At 37.8% G+C, this 20,226-nt stretch overlaps 1 protein-coding gene across 1 annotated transcript in view; it reads left to right on the top strand.

Annotated features, from left to right (window-relative positions):
* EYS (eyes shut homolog) overlaps positions 1–20,226 on the top strand; it is an 875,293-nt gene that overhangs the window by 691,419 nt on the left and 163,648 nt on the right. The window contains exons 37-38 of the mRNA XM_074581469.1: positions 8,077–8,241; positions 17,164–17,317. Of these exons, the coding sequence (XP_074437570.1) occupies positions 8,077–8,241; positions 17,164–17,317 (319 nt within the window). The remainder of the gene's footprint in view (positions 1–8,076; positions 8,242–17,163; positions 17,318–20,226) is intronic.

The following is a 20,226-nucleotide window of genomic DNA, read 5'->3' on the forward strand; positions in this document are numbered from 1 at the left end:
TATGAAATAAAAGAATGCATTACTCTCAGGTAGGTAAATTTTGTTCCCTGTGATATATTGTGGGCATGAGATGGGTAGAGCAAGTCACGTATTTGTCAGTCTCTTGATGTTGCTGCTAAACTGGCTTTTTGCCTGCTGTGAACACCTCTGTTCTCAGTAATATGGAAACGGTTTGCTGCACTGGTTGGCAAAGTTTTTATCATCCGTGCTTCTACTACTTGGGGCGCTGCAGGGACCCTTCCCACCCCTGCTTTCTGAAGACTGTTTCAGCATTTACGTTTTCTAACAGGAAGCAGTGGAGTGAAACACTCTGCTTTTAAGTGTGTGTTTAAAACAAGTTGAAGAGCATAAATAGCCTACCGCATTCCGAAAGTGATTAATTACTGCTGATAAATGAAAGACACCACTACTGATACTTCAAAGGAAGGCAAGGCTGAGCGGGCAGGGCAAGTCCAGCCACTGTGCTAGCACTCCACCCAAATGCCATAGGGACGTAGTCGTTCTTTGGAATTGAATGCCACAAAGTCAGGAAAATGAAGCATTCCATGGCTAAATCCTAAGTATTACCCCCGTGGAGCCCAGCTGTGCACAGAGCCAACCATCCCCTGCCCTCAGCTGCTCAGCCCTGCCAGGGCCACAGCTGCACTGGGTGCAGTGCTGGGCTCCCAGTTCCAGGAGGACAGGGAACTTCTGGAGAGAGTCCAGTGGAGGCTACGGAGACGCTGAGGGGATGGAGCATCTCTCTGCTGAGGAAAAGCTGAGAGCCCTGGGGCTGTTCAGCCTGGAGAAGAGCAGATTGAGGGGGGATCTTATCAATGCGTATAAATACTTAAAGGGTGGGTGTCAGGAGGATGGGGCCAGGCTCTTTTCAGTGGTGCCCAGTGACAGGACAAGGGGTAACGGACACAAACTTGACCATGGGAAGTTCCATCTCAACATGAGGAGGAACTTCTTTCCTTTGAGTGTGGCAGAGCCCTGGCACAGGCTGCCCAGAGAGGTGGTGGAGTCTCCATCTCTGGAAACATTCCAAACCCGCCTGGGCACGTTCCTGTGCAACCTGGTCTGGGTGACCCTGCTCTGGCAGGGGGTTGGGTGAGATGATCTCTGAAGATCCCTTCCATAGCCTATAGGAGAGGTGGGGAAGAACTCTTTATGAGGGAATGTAGCAATAGGGCAAGGGGTAACAGTTTCAAACTGAAAGAAGGGAAATTTAGATTAGATAGTAGGAAGAAATTCTTGGCTGTGAGGGAGAAGCTGTGGCTGCCCCATCCCTGGAAGTGTTCAAGACCAGGCTGGGTGGGGCTCGGAGCAACCTGGTGGGAGGTGTCCCTGCCCATGGCAGGACGGTTGGAACTACATGATCTTTAAGGTCTCTTCCAACCTAAACCATTCTATGATTCTATGATTCTATACTCTTTGATGGAAAAGAAGAACAAGCACAGAATCTGTACATAAATTTCAGATCTCTGTCATAGGATGTTTACCACTGTAATTGAAAAATACAAGTAGGAAATTCAGAGTTTAAGTCCCTGACTAACTTTTCTGATATCCTGTTCCGTTCACGTCTAACATTTCTACTCAGAACTACTGCATTAAGCTGTTTTTCCCTAAAGAAAACCCTCCAGCAGGCCATTTTGTTCTGATTCACAGACATCAAGAGTGTGAATTGTTCATCTAACTTCAGATATTGACAGTGTACAGGTCTACAGCTAAGCTAGTGACCCTCAAGCCCTTTCATAGCAAGTGGAGAGAAATAGGTGGTTTTAGGTCGTGATTCATCTGTCCCTTTTAGACGTTTATTATAAGGTGAAGAGAATCACATCCTAGGATTACCTATTTTTCCTCATTATTAAAGAGGACCAAGGACTTTCAATGCACTTACCTACCCTGTAGATTGTAGACAGCTTAGTCATATGTCTGGTTGGATCTGTCCTACCAGAAGATAGATGCATTACTTGCCTTTCTAGGGTTTCGTGGTAGCTTTTTTTCTGATATTCATCCTTACAATTTTAAGTGTTACTTATTTGAATTTATTTAGCAATGGCTGGAGCAGTTGATGGGTATTACTATCTTCAAGATTAAAAAGTTTATTTTTAATAGAATTCAATAAAATTTAATAGAATTCAGTACTAAGCCAAACTTGTCACAAAAAGCAAACAATGCAAATGGAAAATTAGAGATAGGATTGGAAGCAGACTGATTTGAATTTACTAGCGGAGGAAAGCGGTATTCTTTCCCTTACTGCTGTTTATTTTCTAAGACAAATTCAAATATGGTTTTAATAGAACCTTGTTAAAGTTTTCTCAAAAATTTTCTTGTTATACTGTGTGTTATTATGAAAATTGTAGTCGATAATATTCCAGATAACCTGTTTATTTCAGTAGAAAATTTCAGCCTTCAGTTAAACTGTTAAAGTATAATTCTTAGCCATATAGAATCATAAAATCATAGAATAGTTTGGGCTGGAAGGGACTTTTAAAGGTCATCTAGTCCAACACCCCTGCAATGAGCAGAGGCATCTTCAACTCAATCAGGTTACTCAGAACCCATCCAACCTGGCCTTGAATGTTTCCAGGGATGGGGCATCTACCACCTCTCTGGGCAACCTGTCCCAGTGTTTCAGCACCCTTATCGTAAAAAATTTCTTCTTATATCTAACCTAAATCTGTATGTGCTGTTCAGGAAATCCAAGACCCAATTCTGTAGTCTTTATTATGAATTTTTGCAGGTATTGTGTCTTGAATTACTTGTAGTCTCCTTTTTTACCCTTAAAATGATAGAAAATTTTTTATTTCTTCCGGTATAACGACCTGTAAAACTGTTACATTAGTTGTAGTTGATTGTGCCTTGTACTTACAAAGTCTTTTATATATATCAACTTTGTTTATCATTGTATTATGTTGCTTGCTGTTTATTCACCTATTTAAGTATCTGAAGATTAATCTTGTGTGCAGATAGGGACCCCAGTTTAATCAGTTTAGTTTTTAGACATCTATATATCCTAACAAATACAGTTTGGAGACTAAAATTCATTAAGTCATTTTGCTTATTGGAATGGGGACATACTCTGAGTCTGAAAGAGCTGTATGGCTTTGAGGAGTTGTACCATACTAGTTTTCTCACTGTCTTCTATTGGTATAGTGTAACATGGGTCACTGTTTAGTCGTAGTAGCAGCTAATATCTCACAAAATTACATTCTGCTCAAAGAACTTAAATATAGGTCAAAGAACCATAACTCCATTCCTTTGTAGAAATTCTCCAAACTGTAGAACTGCTGTGTTGGTGACTCCATTGCGTTCCCCCTCCTTCTTGTGGAGAACATGGTATTGTCCTTCAGTTTTTCCCTAGTGCAGTGATCTCCAGACTATTTTGATTGCACACCTCATCAGTAAAAAATTTTTGAGGACACCCTGACAATGTATGTATATGTATTTATTTATAAATTACATATATGTACTACTGCAGTTCTAATATTTTTCTTCCTGCATCCCAGTGAATTGTCTTGCATACCCCTTGGAGTGCACGCACTCCATTTTGGAGACCACTGCCCAAGTGGGACAGTCCCTTGGGGTCATGGACAGTACAGACAGCGTTAGTGGCCCCAGCAGAGAATAAAGTAACCATCTCGTCTGTCAGCATGTCCTGTGAAATAAATGAAGTAAAAAAATACTTATAGCCAGCAACCATCTTAAAATATGAATATATGTAAAAGTTGTTTGAAAACAGCATAAAATACTCCCATACTTGGTAAAGTCTTATATGCACATTGTAGTTGGCATCGATAGTATTTGTTATTAGCTTATTGTAGTTTAACATATGCCCTCTTTGGCTCTGATTCATGGAACCTGACAATGTGCAGCCATGCTCAGTGCTGCATGGGACTTTAATTCCTGCTAATTCAGGGTTTAGTAGAATGAGAGAAGTGGAAAAAGAGATTCCAGGCAAGCACCTTTGCCTGTACTATTCTACCTGTGTTTTTCATCACAAATCTAAAGATTTTAGGCCTTTAGTACCCAGACTCGAACAACTCCATCAAGGAGCAATGACTGATTTTTCAGAACCACGGATCTATCTTAATATAGCTTCTACTTGTCGATACGTGCATTTTTGACATTATTTTTTTTTAAAAGTTACTTTGTATTCTGAGTTTTTTCACTTGGAATTCCAAGTATTGTTTTCAAGGCTATTATTTTGACAATTTTTAGAAAGTTTACTGTAACCATGTTTGTGTACTGTGTATGCATGCTAAACATAATTTAAGGTTTCTTTTCATTATATGCCATTACCAATTATATGTATAAATCGAAAACATCAATAATGATTTCTTATGGTCTATAGAATGTCACCTTTTTCAGAAGCCCATGTCAGGGAATTTTGTATAACTATTAAACAAAGCATTGTAAAGTGGATCTATAGTTACCTCTATAATGTAGCAACTTGAAAAGAACTTAACTTAGAATGATGGTATTTCTTTTATTTATGGATTTCTTTCAATTTGATAACAATATTCCACTATCAGAGGTCTCCTAACTCTCATATCTATATGAAATCTCTCAAAAGTTATTACTGTGTTCTTCCAAAAATACTGAGAGTGTCATTAGCTTGATCTTGATAAGCTTTAGAAAGAATAATGCTCTGTGTGCGGCTGCAGTTTGCTGCAAGCAACTGTTTGCATTGCATGAAACTATTCCCTGTTATCAAACTATTCACTGTTATTACTGAATTAATTTCAAATGCTGGGTCTACGGTTAGCTGTATGTATGAATTCTGTTAAGGATAAAACATGAGATGCAAAAAATGATTCAAAAGTGGGGTTTGGATTTTTTTTACTTTTGCCAAATCCAGCAACACTGAAAATTAATTGCTTTTTGCTTGACAAATATTGAGGGTATTTAAAATGTGTTTCCACTTTATGCAAGATGAGACAAGAACACTTAGATTTAGTGGATATTGCTACAGGTGCCCTTGGGATGCTGGGGTTCCTACATGCTCTTCACTGTCTTGCTATATGCTAGCCTACTTGCTTGACTAATGCTTGCCACTGAATTAGTTTCCTCTCCAGAGGAATTAAGTTCTCATTTGTGTATTAGTTTACTCAGAATTAGCTTAATTATTTGTCAGGATTTAAGGAACAAGAGAATACGCGTACTTAAAAACAATTTTGTAGTTACAGAACAAAGTTACAAAAGATACAGACTAGTAGGATCAGCAGTAAAGATTTTCCTCTGCTATTCAAGCACTTCAGCTAGCTTGTGATGCTTGCAAGTTAGCTTTTAAGCCAAGTGGAGGAGAGGGCTCTAGAGAATTTTCATGGGTACATTTTCCTGGAGAGAGCATATTCTGTCAAGAGCATGCTCCCTGTTGCTGTGAAGTTATTCTCTGCAGGATCTATGGCTACTCAAGCATCTCTCTCCCCTGCAGTACAGGTCATAGAAAGCACAGCTGACCATGGCCTGTTTCAGTACTCCTCAACTGTTGCTTCACAGTTGATTCCTCTTGCTGGGTAGGAGCTTTTTCTTGATGTGTTGTGCTTAAGAAGCCTTTGGTGGTTTCTTTGCTTCACTGTGCTACCTGTAGAGGTTCTATTCCTTCTTCTGATCTACATTGTGGAGTCATTGTGGAGTCATTATGGAGATAATCAGTCTCAGTTTGTGTAAAGATGAAAGCCCAAGGAGATATCCTCTATTTAGTTTTCTCCTACTTAGGCCCTTCATCCAAGGAGAGGACTAACCCCTGTGCGCTTAGTGACTTCTTTGCTGATGTTGTTCCGCTGCAATAGATTGCAGCTGTTGCACAGATTTAGGAGAGAGAGTGACTGTTGAGGATCAGCAGGCTAATAGCCTGCACACCATGGGGAAGAGGGTGTACTCTGCCTCTTTGCAGTTCTGGATGGCTTTGTTGGCCAGGTATGGGTTTAAGTCTCTGGTGAAGTCTCTGTCTTTGCTATATCTTTTCTGCTGATTCCAGAGAGGACTTTACTGCATTGGTGATGGAAGCCTAGGCTGCTTTGGGTGCAGCACTGCACATGTAGTCACTACAGTTGAAATAGCGGTTTTCTCAGTAGTTTTGGCTGTCCGTTAGTGCATTGACCTCTGGGTGCAGCATGCTGGACTCCCTGGAAAGTTGCAGGTCTTTATGGAAGGTCTTTCCTTTGAAGGGAACTGTTTCAGCTAAAGGGACTGATGAGGTTGTCCTTCCATTCAAGATTGCCCAGACATCCTGTGCTCCCTTCCCCTTCTCTCTCCTCCCTTTCAGCTAGCTGAAAAAACTTCACAAAATATTATTTTTAAAGTAGAAACTAAATTATGGACAGTTAATTGCACAGTTGAGTAGTTTTCGAAAACTGCCTAAGAAAAGATAGAATAGCTTTAGCTGCCATATGTACCACTATATTGTGAGTATTGTACTACACTGAGGTTTCTGAAGCCACTACATCTGAAGAATAAGAATTAATGTTGTCCGCACAGAGCCTCTCTGTGAAAGATGACAGAATCATCAAATTGTTGAGGTTGGAAGGGACCTCTTGAGATCAACTAGTCCAACCACCTTCTCAAGCAGGGTCACCTTGAGCAGGTTTCTCACAACCATGTCCAATCAGATTTTGAAAATCTCCAAGACTTGACAAACATCTCTGGGCAACCTGTGCCAGTGTTTGACCATCCTCACAGTGGCAAAGCATTTACATGTGTTCAGGTAAATTTCCTGGGTTTTGATGTGTGTTCATTGCCTGTCAGGGGACACTGCTGAGAAAAGTTTGTCTCCTTGTTCTCCATCCCCTCCCATCAGGTATTTCTAGACATTGATAAGATACACCCAAGCCTGCTCCTCTCCAGCCTGAGGAGTCCTGGCTCTCTCAGCCGTTCCACATATGAAGGAGGCTCCAGTCCCTTAATCATGTTTGTGGCCGTGCACTGGACAAGATAGATCTGCTAGTACTGCTTCCTGTGAAAGTATGAATTGAATTAGATAAATGGCGTTGTCATTGTCTAGGTCTGCTTCTGACTTTTTATTTTTTGCACTGCCTTTTACCTGTACCTCACCCTCCAAGGGAATTTCATCCCCTATTTTTTTCACTTTCTCTAGCAATCCTGATTTTTCCAGACCTAACTTTTAGAAACGTAACTAGTTAGTGCTTTCCATTCTGCCTATCTTTTGCTGTCAGGTTGTGGGTTTTTTTCAATGAATGCCCTTCAACATATGTGTGTTTAACTAGGGGTTTCATTATGTTCTTTTGTCTTAAGTCCAATAAAAATGACAGAGAATAAGCCATGGGCAGATTTCACAAGCAAACAAAAAATTAATGAAGTGAATACAAATTTTGAAAAATAATATCGACATACTAGTCACGCCTACGTGTCATCATCAGGCACAAATCCATTTTATAGTTTTAGTTCATTAAATTAAAAATTTCTTTACAAAAATACTATGTAAACTCAAACAGCTTTTCTTGTTACTCATTCCTTATTCACATCCCTGCTGATGAATTTGGACAGTCTTCAAGGAGCATTGCTTAACTAGGGTGCTTAAGGCACCAGGAAGACATTCTGCCTAACCTCAATTAGTTTTACTCTATTTTTTCTTGCTTCAGTGGTATTATTATCACAGCTACAGGGGAAAAAAAGCCAAAAACATAATGACAAAGGTAATTAATGCAATAAATGTTGCAAATGTTAAGACACCATAGTTAAAAATTTTCTCTTGCGATTATTTATTTTAACACAGGAGTAGTGTAGTGTCATAGGAAAAAAATTCTGCATGGACACATATGTAAAGATGAAAATTTGTGACAATCTTTTGAACTTCATTGCGTCTTCTAGCAGTAGTCCTTTCTGCAACAGTCATTTCACTTCTGGTAATATGCAGATGCTAGAATGTTTTCATTTTTTGCATATTTAACTTGAATGTTTGAAATTAAATAAATTTATATGCATGCTCTGTGAATAATATAGTTAATTACACTATTCATAGGTATTCAAAAGAACGGATATTTTTAAATGTGCTTTGCTGATTATATCATATTTTATTACTTTATTTTGTAATAAATTAATAAAATTAGGTTTTGGTTATTATTTCAGACACAGCCCTGTTTTTCCCATCCTTCACTGGAAATTCTTACTTGGAACTACCTTCTCTCACATATGTATCTGAGACCAGGACTGCATCTGGGCAGGAAACAAGCAATCTGACAACTCTCTACTTGACAGTGAAAACAACTGCTCTAAATGGCACAATTCTTTACAGTGAGTACCAATGATACTTGAAGCAAAGTATGAGTTTCAGCTCCTTCAGGTTCTTATTAACGTTAGTGTACATCAGCTGGCATTTCCTATTCATCAGTAAAATGAGTCATTAAAATTCAGTAGAATCCTTTTGGTATTCTAATGCATGATGCGTTATAAAATGTGTACCATCGTTCTTTCTGTTACTCTGGAAAGTTCCTTAATTTATGACTCATTGAGCAAAACATAACTTACAACTGAAAATGCTGCTTCCTGACAAGAAAGAATGTAGTAAGCAGATGACTCCAGTAATAAGTGTTACAGCTCTAAAATACAACTGTTGAAGTTTTGAACAATTTATTAGAGAGAAACAGCTTCTCTGTATCTGGGTTCAGACTCACTTTTTCTTATAATTGTGATGTTGGTTCCAAAGATTTTTTGACTTGCAGAAGTATCTTTAGTTCTGCAAATTTGCTGTCTTTCAGGGTATTTACTGTGATTTCAGACTTCAGAGGATTCTTTTGTGGTCCCTGAAGAGTGTACTTGCAGACTTGGGCATATGCTTGTTATTACTACATAAGAATGTTGTTTCTTGCCTGCATATTTCATTCCTCAGTATATGGCATGAACTTCTGAGACCGTATGCTTTTCACGAGTCAGTAAGAAAAACAGGCTTCTCTGCCATTTGAATATTTTTCATACATTTCAGCTTGTAATTTCTATCTAAAAGGAGAACGTGGAAAGTGAGGTAAGGAGAACGTGGAAAGTGAGGTGATTTCTTCCTGAACCCAGGAAGAGCTAGAAATATATGTTTGTGTAATCTATGTGATAGATTTACTCCACAAAGACAAAATCATTAGGAGCATTCTTTGTTCACTGCAGCTTCCTAGGATTTGTCCATTCAAAGAAATCTTGCCAATTTAATATACATTACTTTGATTAATTTCTGTTGTTTTTATGTTAATCTGGAAGTAATATATGTGAATTCACCTATGTAAATGTGCTGTGTAAATATTTATAAGCAAGGGTTAAAAGTAATATAAGCTCTCTGGCATTATTTAATTATGCCTTTTATTGTTATCTGTGTAACGCCTTTCTTTAGATGTAAAACACCGTAACCCCAAACTGAGTATTTATGCTTACTGCTTTTCAAAATGCTGTCTCAAATCCTTCTATGTTATAGCTGGGCGCTTGCTGCAGCTGCCTAAGCTACATAGCTGCAGAATTGGCTAAGAATCATGCATAAATGGTGATGTGTCAGTTCTTTATGTTGAAGTGGTTTATACTCATTAGTTATTTCAGTTTCAAGAGGAGTTATTTGTCCTTGAAGAAGAATTCAAGGGAGGTCACTGGAAGTACTTTGAATATATTTGGCATTTAATGATTTTGTTAATGGTTTTGTTTGCCTCATCCCTGCAAAATAGTTGGCTTCCAGCCAAAGTTAAAGTGAAGTTTGCTATCTGTCCATAAGCCCTAATGAGTTAGCATGCTGTTAAAAGAATAATAATAATCCAACATAAAAGTTTCTCTGCCATTCTCAGGAGTGGTGTTTTCTGAAAACCTGGGTAAGTGTATTGTAATCCTATACCAGAGACAAATTTGTTTCTATCACTACCCATTGGAAAAGGTTTTGATCTGGGGAGGGATGGTGATTGGAGTAGCTTTGAAACAGAATTTGCAATGCTGGATGCGGTTCACGATGCTGGATGCTGTTGAGTTTACAACTTAACTGTTTTACACATAGAGAATTTGCTTATCTTGGCAAACATCAAATGTACAAAATTTGTAACTGAAAATCAAATTCCAACTCTTCCACTATCTATGCTTTCCCATAATTACAAACAAACACAAGCTACTTGCTTCTCCATTGCCTTATATACAGAAATTACACAAAGATGGAGAAGAGAAGGCTCTGAGGAGGCCTTATAGCAGCCTTCCAGTACCTAAAGGGGGCCTACAGGAAGGATGGGGAGGGACTCTTTATCAGGGAGTGTAATGATAGGACACAGGGTTAACAGTTTCAAACTGAAGGAGGGTAGATATACATTGGATATCAGGAAGAAATTCTTTCTGTAAGGGTGGTGAGGCACTTGAACAGGTTGCCCAGGGAGGTTGTCGACGCCCCATCCCTGGAAGTGTTCAAGGCCAGGCTGGATGGGGCTTTGAGCAATCTGGTCTAGTGGGAGGTGTCCCTGCCCACTGCAAGGAGGTTGGAACTACATGATCTTTAAGGTCCCTTCCAACCCGAACAATTCTGTGATTCTATGTTTCTATATCCTCTCCTTTTTATTTCCATAGAAACTCCATAGACCAGTTACCTAAGACATAGAAATCTGATCAAAGATTGTTTAAAGCTGTTAGGTTAGTCCTGTCTGAGAGTTTTGATCTTCATCCACTTAAATTTGTAATGTGATATACTTCCAGGTATATTATAACCATGACACTGAGCTGGAACAGCTCCAGGAACTTGAGTAATTTTTACATGATTTCTAGAAGTCGTTTTACTCGCTTTTTCTCCGTTGGTTCCCAATAACACATCATATTTGCATTCCCATTACTCTTGTTACCCCTAAAATGGGGCTATAGCTGACTTGCAAGATTCCACTCTTATAAGGAACAGTGTATTTTCTTCTCAGGTTAGATTTCCACTAAGTTAAAAAAAAAATTTGGGTCTCTTCCTGGCTGTTGAACACAGACACAGAAGGCACTGGAGGACTGCATATCTTGTAGAACTCTGATACTTTATTTAACATTAATTACATCTTTACTTTACCCTTCTACTTAGTCTTCCTCAAGCTGTTTTCCCTTTTCTATAGCACTGTTTTCTTTCCCTTATTTTTGCTTGTTTTTTTTAATTCTGTCTCTCTGGTAATTAGGTTCCTTTTCAAATAATACAGATGTTTGCTATGATTGTCCATGTCAATATCCTTGTTTAGTTTACATGAATATAAAATACAATATTATATACATTTCTACAATAAAAATCTCTCCAGTGTTTTGTTCATGAATACTATGTGCATATACAGATTATCCAGAATTTTGTGATTTATTATTTCTGTATGCAGGCACCAAGTTCTTCTGTCAGATAAACATAATATCCTTCATGAGTTCACATGCTCCCTCTGTTCTTCCTTCATCCCTGTTCTTTGCTCCTTGCTCTGTCTTTCATTTTCCCTTCTAACGACTTCAAAAGAGAAGCTGCTGTTGTCAGCTGTGCTCTTTTTAATAAAAGTACAACTCCTGCTTCTGTTGCTGCTTTTTTGAAGCTGTGCTACCATCAAACAGCTGAGAAATGAACTGTCAGCAGAAAGTTGTCTTGAGGCTAGTGCACTCACTAGGTACAAGAACTACAGAATTTTAAAAAAGGGTTAATGTTCCTAACATTTTCATATTCTGTTAATATACTGATGTTAGCAGTAGCTCTATAATTGAGGTTGCAATAAGTTTCACACATTCATAAAGCAAAAGTCCTCTGTCTCTGTCAAAAGCATTTTTAAAAATAGGAGGAAAACCACAGTGATCTGCTTGTTTCAGGTGTATTTTACCAGAAAATAACTACACATTTTGATTTTTTTTTTAGATTAGTCCACTTTCAGACCATTCATTTTACAAACACACCTGATTTTACCATGTGGTGATAAGCTTACATCTATTTCTCTGGCAGATAATTAGTAAACGTTTAATTATAGTGAGAATCTCAGACAAGATGCTTTTGATATACAAATGGATTTGAATCAGAAAGTACGCATAAGATGACTATTTGTCAGTATCTTAAGAGAAAACGTCTCTTTGTCTTTAAACATGTCTTTATCTTTACCTAGTACATGAGCCAGTGAGGATGCAAAAGAGATCTGTGCCTTCTTCACTTCTTCATATTCATGCATCTTAAAATGAAGAGAAGTGAACGCTTAAAAGTACCAATGCATTGTTGTAATACCTTCTAGCAGTTAATGTAAATATATATATAAATATATATCTAAAAGAAAAATAAAATATCTATATACCTAAAACAAGACTACTTATAGGCTAACAAATACGAGAATATGAGAATCAGTAACGGTGCTGTCACTTTACTAAATCATACCATATTGTTGTTGAAAAGCTTAAATTCCTATTTAATGCATTAATTAGCAAGGATCTTATCAATGGTTGATTGAGAGTAACAAATACTGAGGACTAACTGTTGTTTTTAGAGGCTCCCAAAAAATAGACTGTCTGTTAAAAACATGGGGAAAGAGACAGGATATAAGTGATTTATAGAAAATTACTACATATGTCAGAGGCAAAGAAACTAATACAAGAAGAATTGGTTTGCACATCATTTTTAATAGATTATAAACCATCATTTGTTTTAATGCAAAGACAAGTGTACTTACCTTTTTAATAATCTTCTTTTTCCTAATTATTTTCAGTATGTATTTAAGAAGCACACAAATGCTAACAGTCGATGGACTAAAAATGTCTGGACTTTTCGCAGTTACTTTATCTTAAATTATTGGTAGAGTGTGAGGAGATTTCTCTTAAAATATGTCAGGAGAAAAAGTATGAAAATATGCACAATTATTACGTTTGTGCCAATAAAGATTAACCATCATTTGAGAAATATTTCTTGAATACAGTATGCATTCTTAGAATTTTTTATTCTGTTCCTTATTGATTTTACTTGTTTGCATGATTTAATTTCATCAACATGTCAAAGCAAATCGTGGTATTTAGCTACAAAGCAAAGTAAATTGCAAGTGGTTATAAAAAACTAATACAGTTATAAAGTTTTACTTCATCATTTTCACTCTTAACAGAGTCAACATAATGCTGTTCACAATCCCTTCAAGGACACATCATTTAACTTCTGCTATATATCGTAGTCTATAACTTCTGTCAATTGGATTTCAGATATCACAGCCCATGTTTATAGCATTCCTTATGGACACCCAGTCCTTTTTCATAAGTTGTGCTCATAAATTATTTTCCTTTGTTTCCATATTCTATTTACCCTCCTAAAACTACAGATGGGCCTTTCAGGCAATTCAGTCATAGTCTATTTATCTATTGTTTCAGCTGGCATTCTCAAGCAGAGCATTTCACAGTATCCTTCCTCTGTGTCAAAATACGTTTTCATCTAATAAAGCACCGTCCCATAGCTTAATGGGAATTTAAATTTGTCTTTTCTAGATAGGCAATCATTTGAGCCCAGTGGCTGCTTGCTTGCCATTATACTAATGTACAAAAATAGCCTTCCAGCTTGCAGTTTCCTGTGAAAGAATGATTCCCAAGGTCTGGTTTCTTTGACCTGATGCCCTCACATACTCTCTACTAAGGTCAAGATAAGTTACCCCTAATGTCCAACAATATTTTTTACTCAGATGGTTCCTGACCTCTGTCTGTTCCCAGAATCTGTCTGTTTTGCTTAAGAGTCAGGCTTTTCCTAAAAGGCAACCGCCCACTATAGACGCTGGGTATCATATGCTCTTTTACATTGCCAGAACAAGATTCTTCAGAGGGACACTCTGTCTCCTCATGTTCACTGTAGAAAGATTTAAAGGACTGTCCTTTCAAAGGTTCTCATACCACCTAGCTAGATAATATGAAGAATGCTTTTAGTCACCTGTGTGATTTGTAAGCACTCAGTAGACTGAAGTTCAAGCACTAACACTCGCTGAGGTTTCAAGGAGCAATTCTGCCTTTGGGGGAGCTGTCCCAGATTTTTTACTTGTAATAATGAGGACGTTCTTCCAAGTTTTTACTAGTGGGCAATGTGAACAGGCAGACAGAGTCACTGGAGAAGAGATACAAGCAGTTCATCCGTAACTTCACTTCTTCAAGACATGTTGTCAGTAGATACGTTCACAACCCTCCTTCATTTCATTGTCTCAGATTTCAACGTAACTTACAGATTTACTCATTGACAGAAATTGGAAATGTCTGGAACAGCGTGTACATGGAGGGGAGAAGAAGATAAGGAAACAAATGATGCAATATGTGCATATATCAGTTATGTTAGGGTTAAAATGCAGTGACTTTTTTAACAGTGATAGCACAATAGATTTTGAAAGAGAATCATCAGACTGTTGTAGAAGGAAATCATAAAAAACAAAGGCATAAAATCCAGTCAAATTAAAGTAGCTTTGGAGTTAATTAGGTATTCAGAATACAAAATATGTCTAAGCATAAAAGACTTTCAGTAGGTCATCAGGGTTTCTAACAGACTGAAAAAAACCTGTGTTGACTAGACAGCTGCGCTCGAGGAGGGAGTTTACGTTGTGAACTATTTCTGCTATGAACTATACAACAGCAAATGATCAGGAAGTTGCACGCATCTGTTGCCTCTGTCTATCTGCTAAAATATATTTTCTTTTTCTTTTGTGCTCCAAATTAAAATTGATCATTTTATTTTCACAAATTAGTAGGTTCTCCAGCAAGAAGCTGTCCCAAGTACACCCACATTCTTTTTACCTTTCTGAATAAAAATGTTAAGGGATGTTCTAAGCTGTGGCCACCTCCAGCAGTTGGAGGCCTGGGACTCCCTCTTGCCCAGCTGCTGGAACCCAGCTCAGAGACTCGGGGGTCTCCATCCCAGGCTGATGGACATGGCTGCGGCTTTCCCATTTGCGGGTTAATCCATGCGAAGTTAAGTATGTATCCCAGAGACACACAGATGTGCACACTTGCAGACACACAGAGAACATGAGAGCTGGCTACACAGTCTGCCACAGGCAAGGCAGTGTCTTCAACAGGACATGCCTTGACGACTCATAAAACATGACTGTAGAAAGCCAAGTCCTTTCCTCCTCTCTGACCGTTAGAGATAGAAGTTCATTAGTGAAGGGACACACATGACTCTTGTTAGATTCACAAGCACAGGCACACAAGTACCAGCACAGCCCCCTGTGTCCATCTGGTATCCCTGTCCAGATCCCAGGCCTTCTTACCCGACCCACGGGTCTCCTGCTCGCCAGCTCACAGACAGACGCGTGTACTCGCATACCTGTCCCCCAGCCACTCCACGCTCGGGGGTCCCCCAGATACGAGCATGGACCCTCTACCTATCTGATACCCATGCCTGGATCTGGGGCCTCCTACTCGGAGGCAGTACATCTTGAAGTTTGCTAGCAGATACACTTGCTTACCCCAAGAAGCTGGCACCAGGCACACAGACTGGGAACCATGGTCCCACTTCAGCCACTGCCACTGGGTCCCTTGCTCACTTCACTCACTTCACTGGCAGCTGAGACCCTCACCCACACCAGTAGCTGGTACTGAGATGCTCGCTGGCTGCAGGTGCTGGCACCACAGGCCCAGGTGTGCCTACACCCTTGGTCTGACTCCAGATGCTGGCCCCAGATCCACTCACATCAATTACTGTCACCTAGTCCTTGCAGCCCCCTGCACACACACACACGTGCACGCACAAATACACTTATCCTGGTGTCTCCCAGTAGCTGTTTTTTCGGACGTGCAACATTAGTACCCCAGTGACTGGTGACTGAGACCCCCCATCTGCACCAGTCCCTGGCATTGAGACTCCCACTGGTTCCATTAGCTGACACCAGAGGCCAGGGTGCCTACACTTCCAGTCTGACTCCAGTAGCTGGCATCAAATCCACTCGCACTGGGTGAGAGTGAGGTTACACAGAGAGATAGTTAAGAAAGGATTTAATAAGAAGACAAGACAGACTGCGGTGATCAGACAGAGGGCTAAATCAGACCAGCTTGCCAACTGGCCCTGTTTTACAAGCAACCCTTCTCTTTTATACCCCTTCATGTCTGTTCCTCCCTTGTTCCTCCCCAGTTCCCTGTTTGTACACGTTGCTGCGTTGGTTTGCATAGTTTACCAAAACAGCCCTCCCCCAGTATCCCAGACTCCCAGGTTTGCAGCCTTCTCAGTTGCAAAGTCCAGGTTGGGACTCTCTGAAGTGGTGCCTGAAATTTCTTGATAACCCATCCATTAGTGTGACTGACGAGATGGTTGGTTTCTTGTCATTGTTTCTGCTACTGTTTATTTGTCATGTTTGTGGTTTGCTTATTGCCTTCCACTTTTCCTTATCATCCCATTTTCATGACCTAGCTATTCAGTTTTTTACTTCAGTGCAAAAAACAGATTAATATTTTATCAGTTTATCTTCAAGTGGAATAAAAATCCTAAACAGGAACTGTGTCTTACCTTCTATGAGAAGTAAATTCAAAGGGCAAATTCATAAAAAAAATAGTGGTCCCAAATAATTTGCAACTGTAGGTGCCAGTTCTTTTTTTAGTAGATGAAGCATGTGCCATCCATCATTTAAGTAGAAATAGTTCGTTGTCATATTTACAATCTACTATTTAGTGGAAGTGAAATGAACAAAGATTGAAAGATTTTTTTAAAATATCTTTTTATTCTTAGTTTGAACTGTGCAACTAACAGTATCTCTGATATTTTGTAGTTAACAATTATTCTTCTCATAAACTCTGAAATGTATCATTAATTGGGAAAGGTGAATTGTTCGTAATCTTTACAGAGATTATTAGACAGAGGAGATGTTCTCATAATTTTTGTTTTCTATGATATGGTTGAAAAACTGAATAAAAGAGTAAATAATGTTATTATAGTATTTTTGTGATTTGGTTTTTTTAGCGTCACCTTTGTTACCTTAAAGATACCGCTGGATGTAGAGAAAAGCTCACCTTCAATTAATGTAAAGATCTCCGTAGGATTTAGGCAACTAAGTGGTATAAAAATAAATTTTGTCTTTTGGTTATTTTCTTTTAGTTTGACCTGTTATCAGCTGTTGATACAAAGTTTAATTTTATTCTCACAGTCACTCAAGCAAAGTCCTGTATATGGACAGAAGGCTCCTCAATGTCATATAGGCATTGCAACTGACAATGGCATCCCAGTAGTGTGGAATATTTTTGGAAGGTCCTACACTTTCAGAAGTGTCACTGTCTCCATTTTTGTTTTCAAAGCCAGTGAAAGGAATTTTGGAGAACAGTTTCTTCACTTGTATCTTGTGGAGGGAAGACCAACAGTTCGATTCAGCTGTGGAAACTCTCAGAACATTCTGACAGTATCTGTCAATCAATCCATTAGCAAGGGTGTACTCATCCCTATCACAATAAGGTAAGAACTTACCACTGTGTTACACTGAAGAGTTTTAGTCATATATATTGAGCTACAGTGTGACTTCACTCTTCTTTTGACAATAAAAAGACAAGTCATATTGGAAAGCAAAATTGTGTGCATATTTGGAAACCTTTTTCATAAGGTAGGGTCCTTGATTGAAAATGCATTGTAGTTCATCTTCGTTCACAAAGATTAGTTCAGTCCATTGGAGAACTTTTGAATGGTTCAAACTCCCAACGCTTTTATAGATACAGATGAAATCAGTTTGAGAACTGAAACAATTTAAACATAAAGTTGGAGGTTACAAATGGGTAGCTCATAATTTATGCTTATTAATTTACACATTGAATAAATTAGATTTGTCATCAGAATTTTAGTGCTAAATATAGGGCTAATTTGTTGTTTAATTTTAAGATGAAAAATTAAAAACAGGCATGCTAATAACATCTTGCAATGCAGTAAGCTGTCATATTTACATATGCAACTGTACTGCCAGTAGTATGCAATGGTGGCTGACCAGGATTATTATTTTTCATGTATTGCACACAATAGTTCACAGAGTAGTTAACTTATGGTTTTGGAAAATGTATTGGTATCATGCCTTGGTAATGGATTAACTCTTTTGCAATCATGGAAGTTAGGAAAAAGGTAAGAATAAAATAATACAGATGTGTTATATTTATATTAGTAATATTAAAATAATAATAAAAGTATTTAATGTTTACTTTAAAAATATTTTAGAAGTAATTCTGATGCGCATATAAAATTTCAAGTTACGATGATTAAGATATTGTTTTATTTATTACATAGGTAAAGTATCAGAGCTAATTGTTGCATCTGAAGTGTAAGCATTTGTGATGTGAGGGAACTTCCTGCACAAGTTATTAAATTAAAGGTGGTTTTAGCTAGGACCATTTTTGCGGTTAGAGCGTGGTATATGAAGGAGACTGCAAAAGTTTCCCTGAAACATGTACATCAGAGTTCTCAAAATTACCTTCTTAACTACCAAAAAAAGAAAATAAAAGCATTATTTGAAGATTTTTGTATTTGCCTTCTGAACTGTTTCTGTATGATGTAAATGTTGCGAAATTCTAAAATGCTGCTTATGGCGGGAGGTTTTGTGATCTCGGTATACAGAGTAGGTTGGTATGGGGAGAAGAGGCTGTTTAGGCTTTTTTTTTGTTAGATTTTATGCTCACCCTATAACTTTATCATATTCTTTTAGAAACAAACTTGTTAGAATATAAATATATGACCACTTTTCAATATATAGAAGGGTGAAAGGATCTACCATTTAAGAAACTGTTTCATTTCCATCTTACATTTCTTCTTGGCCACAGGTCTCTACATTACTCTTACGTTCCATTTAAAACAGGTTTTTTTCTCTTTTATTCTATATCAGTATTAATGCCTAGTATTATTGAAGCAAAGTCACATAGTATACATTCAAATCTAATTACTTGTTAGCTGACAGTGTATGAATCTATTTTAGGATTTTTGTCAATTGTAAATATATATAAAATTTACAAAGAAAATTGTATCCCTTCCTCTCCCTATGAGCCAGCAGATAAAGATTTTTTTTTTCTCTTTGAAGATATTTGATAGGAGTATACATCTCAATAATAACAAAAGATTCTAAGTTTGTTTTTTAATCTCAGAGACTACTCTTGTGTGAGACATTGGTCAGCTAATTGCACTGTATTAGCTGTGGTACCATTGTCTCTGCCTCAGAAGATTAAGACATTAAAATGCTGTAAAGATTTCAAAGCCTAATAATATAAGAGCAACAAATGCAGCTAAATGGCATTCAAAAGATCGATTCTAGTTACAGAGTTCAAGTTCACACTGAAAAATAAATTTATTTCCCTCTTTTTTACCTTAAAATTAACACCTGTATATTTATGGCTTCATTCTCCATGTTGTTATACTAAAAAGTAGTGTCAGTTCAATTTACACATTACTTTTGTTTACTGGAATTTATACTGCTATCTTTAAAACAGTGGCATACTAAATAACTTGCAAGGTGTGATTGTAGACGGTGACTGGCGGGGATTTACATGCATCTGAGTTTATGGGCTTGGCCTTCAAAATGACTGTGATTATTCTTGTGAGTCCTTCTAAAATGTAGAGAGAGCAGTATATCCTTCACCAAGCAGCAATAAAATTGTAATCCTTCAGCAATCATCCTTAACCTCTGCCAAAGAAAAAAGCAAACTTGACAAGGCATTTGTGGCCCCCCAGGATCTTGTATCATAGGCTATAAAATATGAATCCATGACAAAACTGTTGATTTGTGTTCTCTTGGAGACTGTTGAAGATAGATAACTCTACCTGTATGTTTTACCTGCAAAATTAATGAGGCTTTTTTCACCGTAATGCAGAAAAAGAGACAAAGACTGGAATAAATAACTATTTTTTTTTACTGTTTGAAAACGTTCCAACCCGCAGACCATATTTCTGTTAAATTAGATTTGAATAAGGCTACAGGTTCATATTTAACGGATATTCCAGTTCTGCATGCAACTTTGGCTCCAGTGGATAAACAGCATAATTAACGCAGTCAATAATGTCTATTTCATCTTCTCAAACTTTTTCTTTCTAAGTCTACCATATACAGAAAGCTAAGATATCCCCATAGTTTACAGTTATTACTTTCTCTTAACTATGTGATTAGTTTCCTTAGATATGGCCATTTCTTTCAAACCTGATGAAGATTAAACGAGTTTTAAATGTTCAGTCACTGTCATTATGGTCCTTCTGAAACAACAGCTTTATAGAAAAAGGACAGTAAAACTCTGATTGCTTACTTTTTTTTCCTTGCCTAAAGAAAATAGAGGCCTGTTTCAATCCAATTTTATTCATTGTTTCCATTTCTGTTTATTTTAGAATTATTTGATTGCTGGGTT

Source organism: Larus michahellis, chromosome 3 (genome assembly GCF_964199755.1).
Source record: "Larus michahellis chromosome 3, bLarMic1.1, whole genome shotgun sequence".
NCBI lineage: Eukaryota > Metazoa > Chordata > Aves > Charadriiformes > Laridae > Larus > Larus michahellis.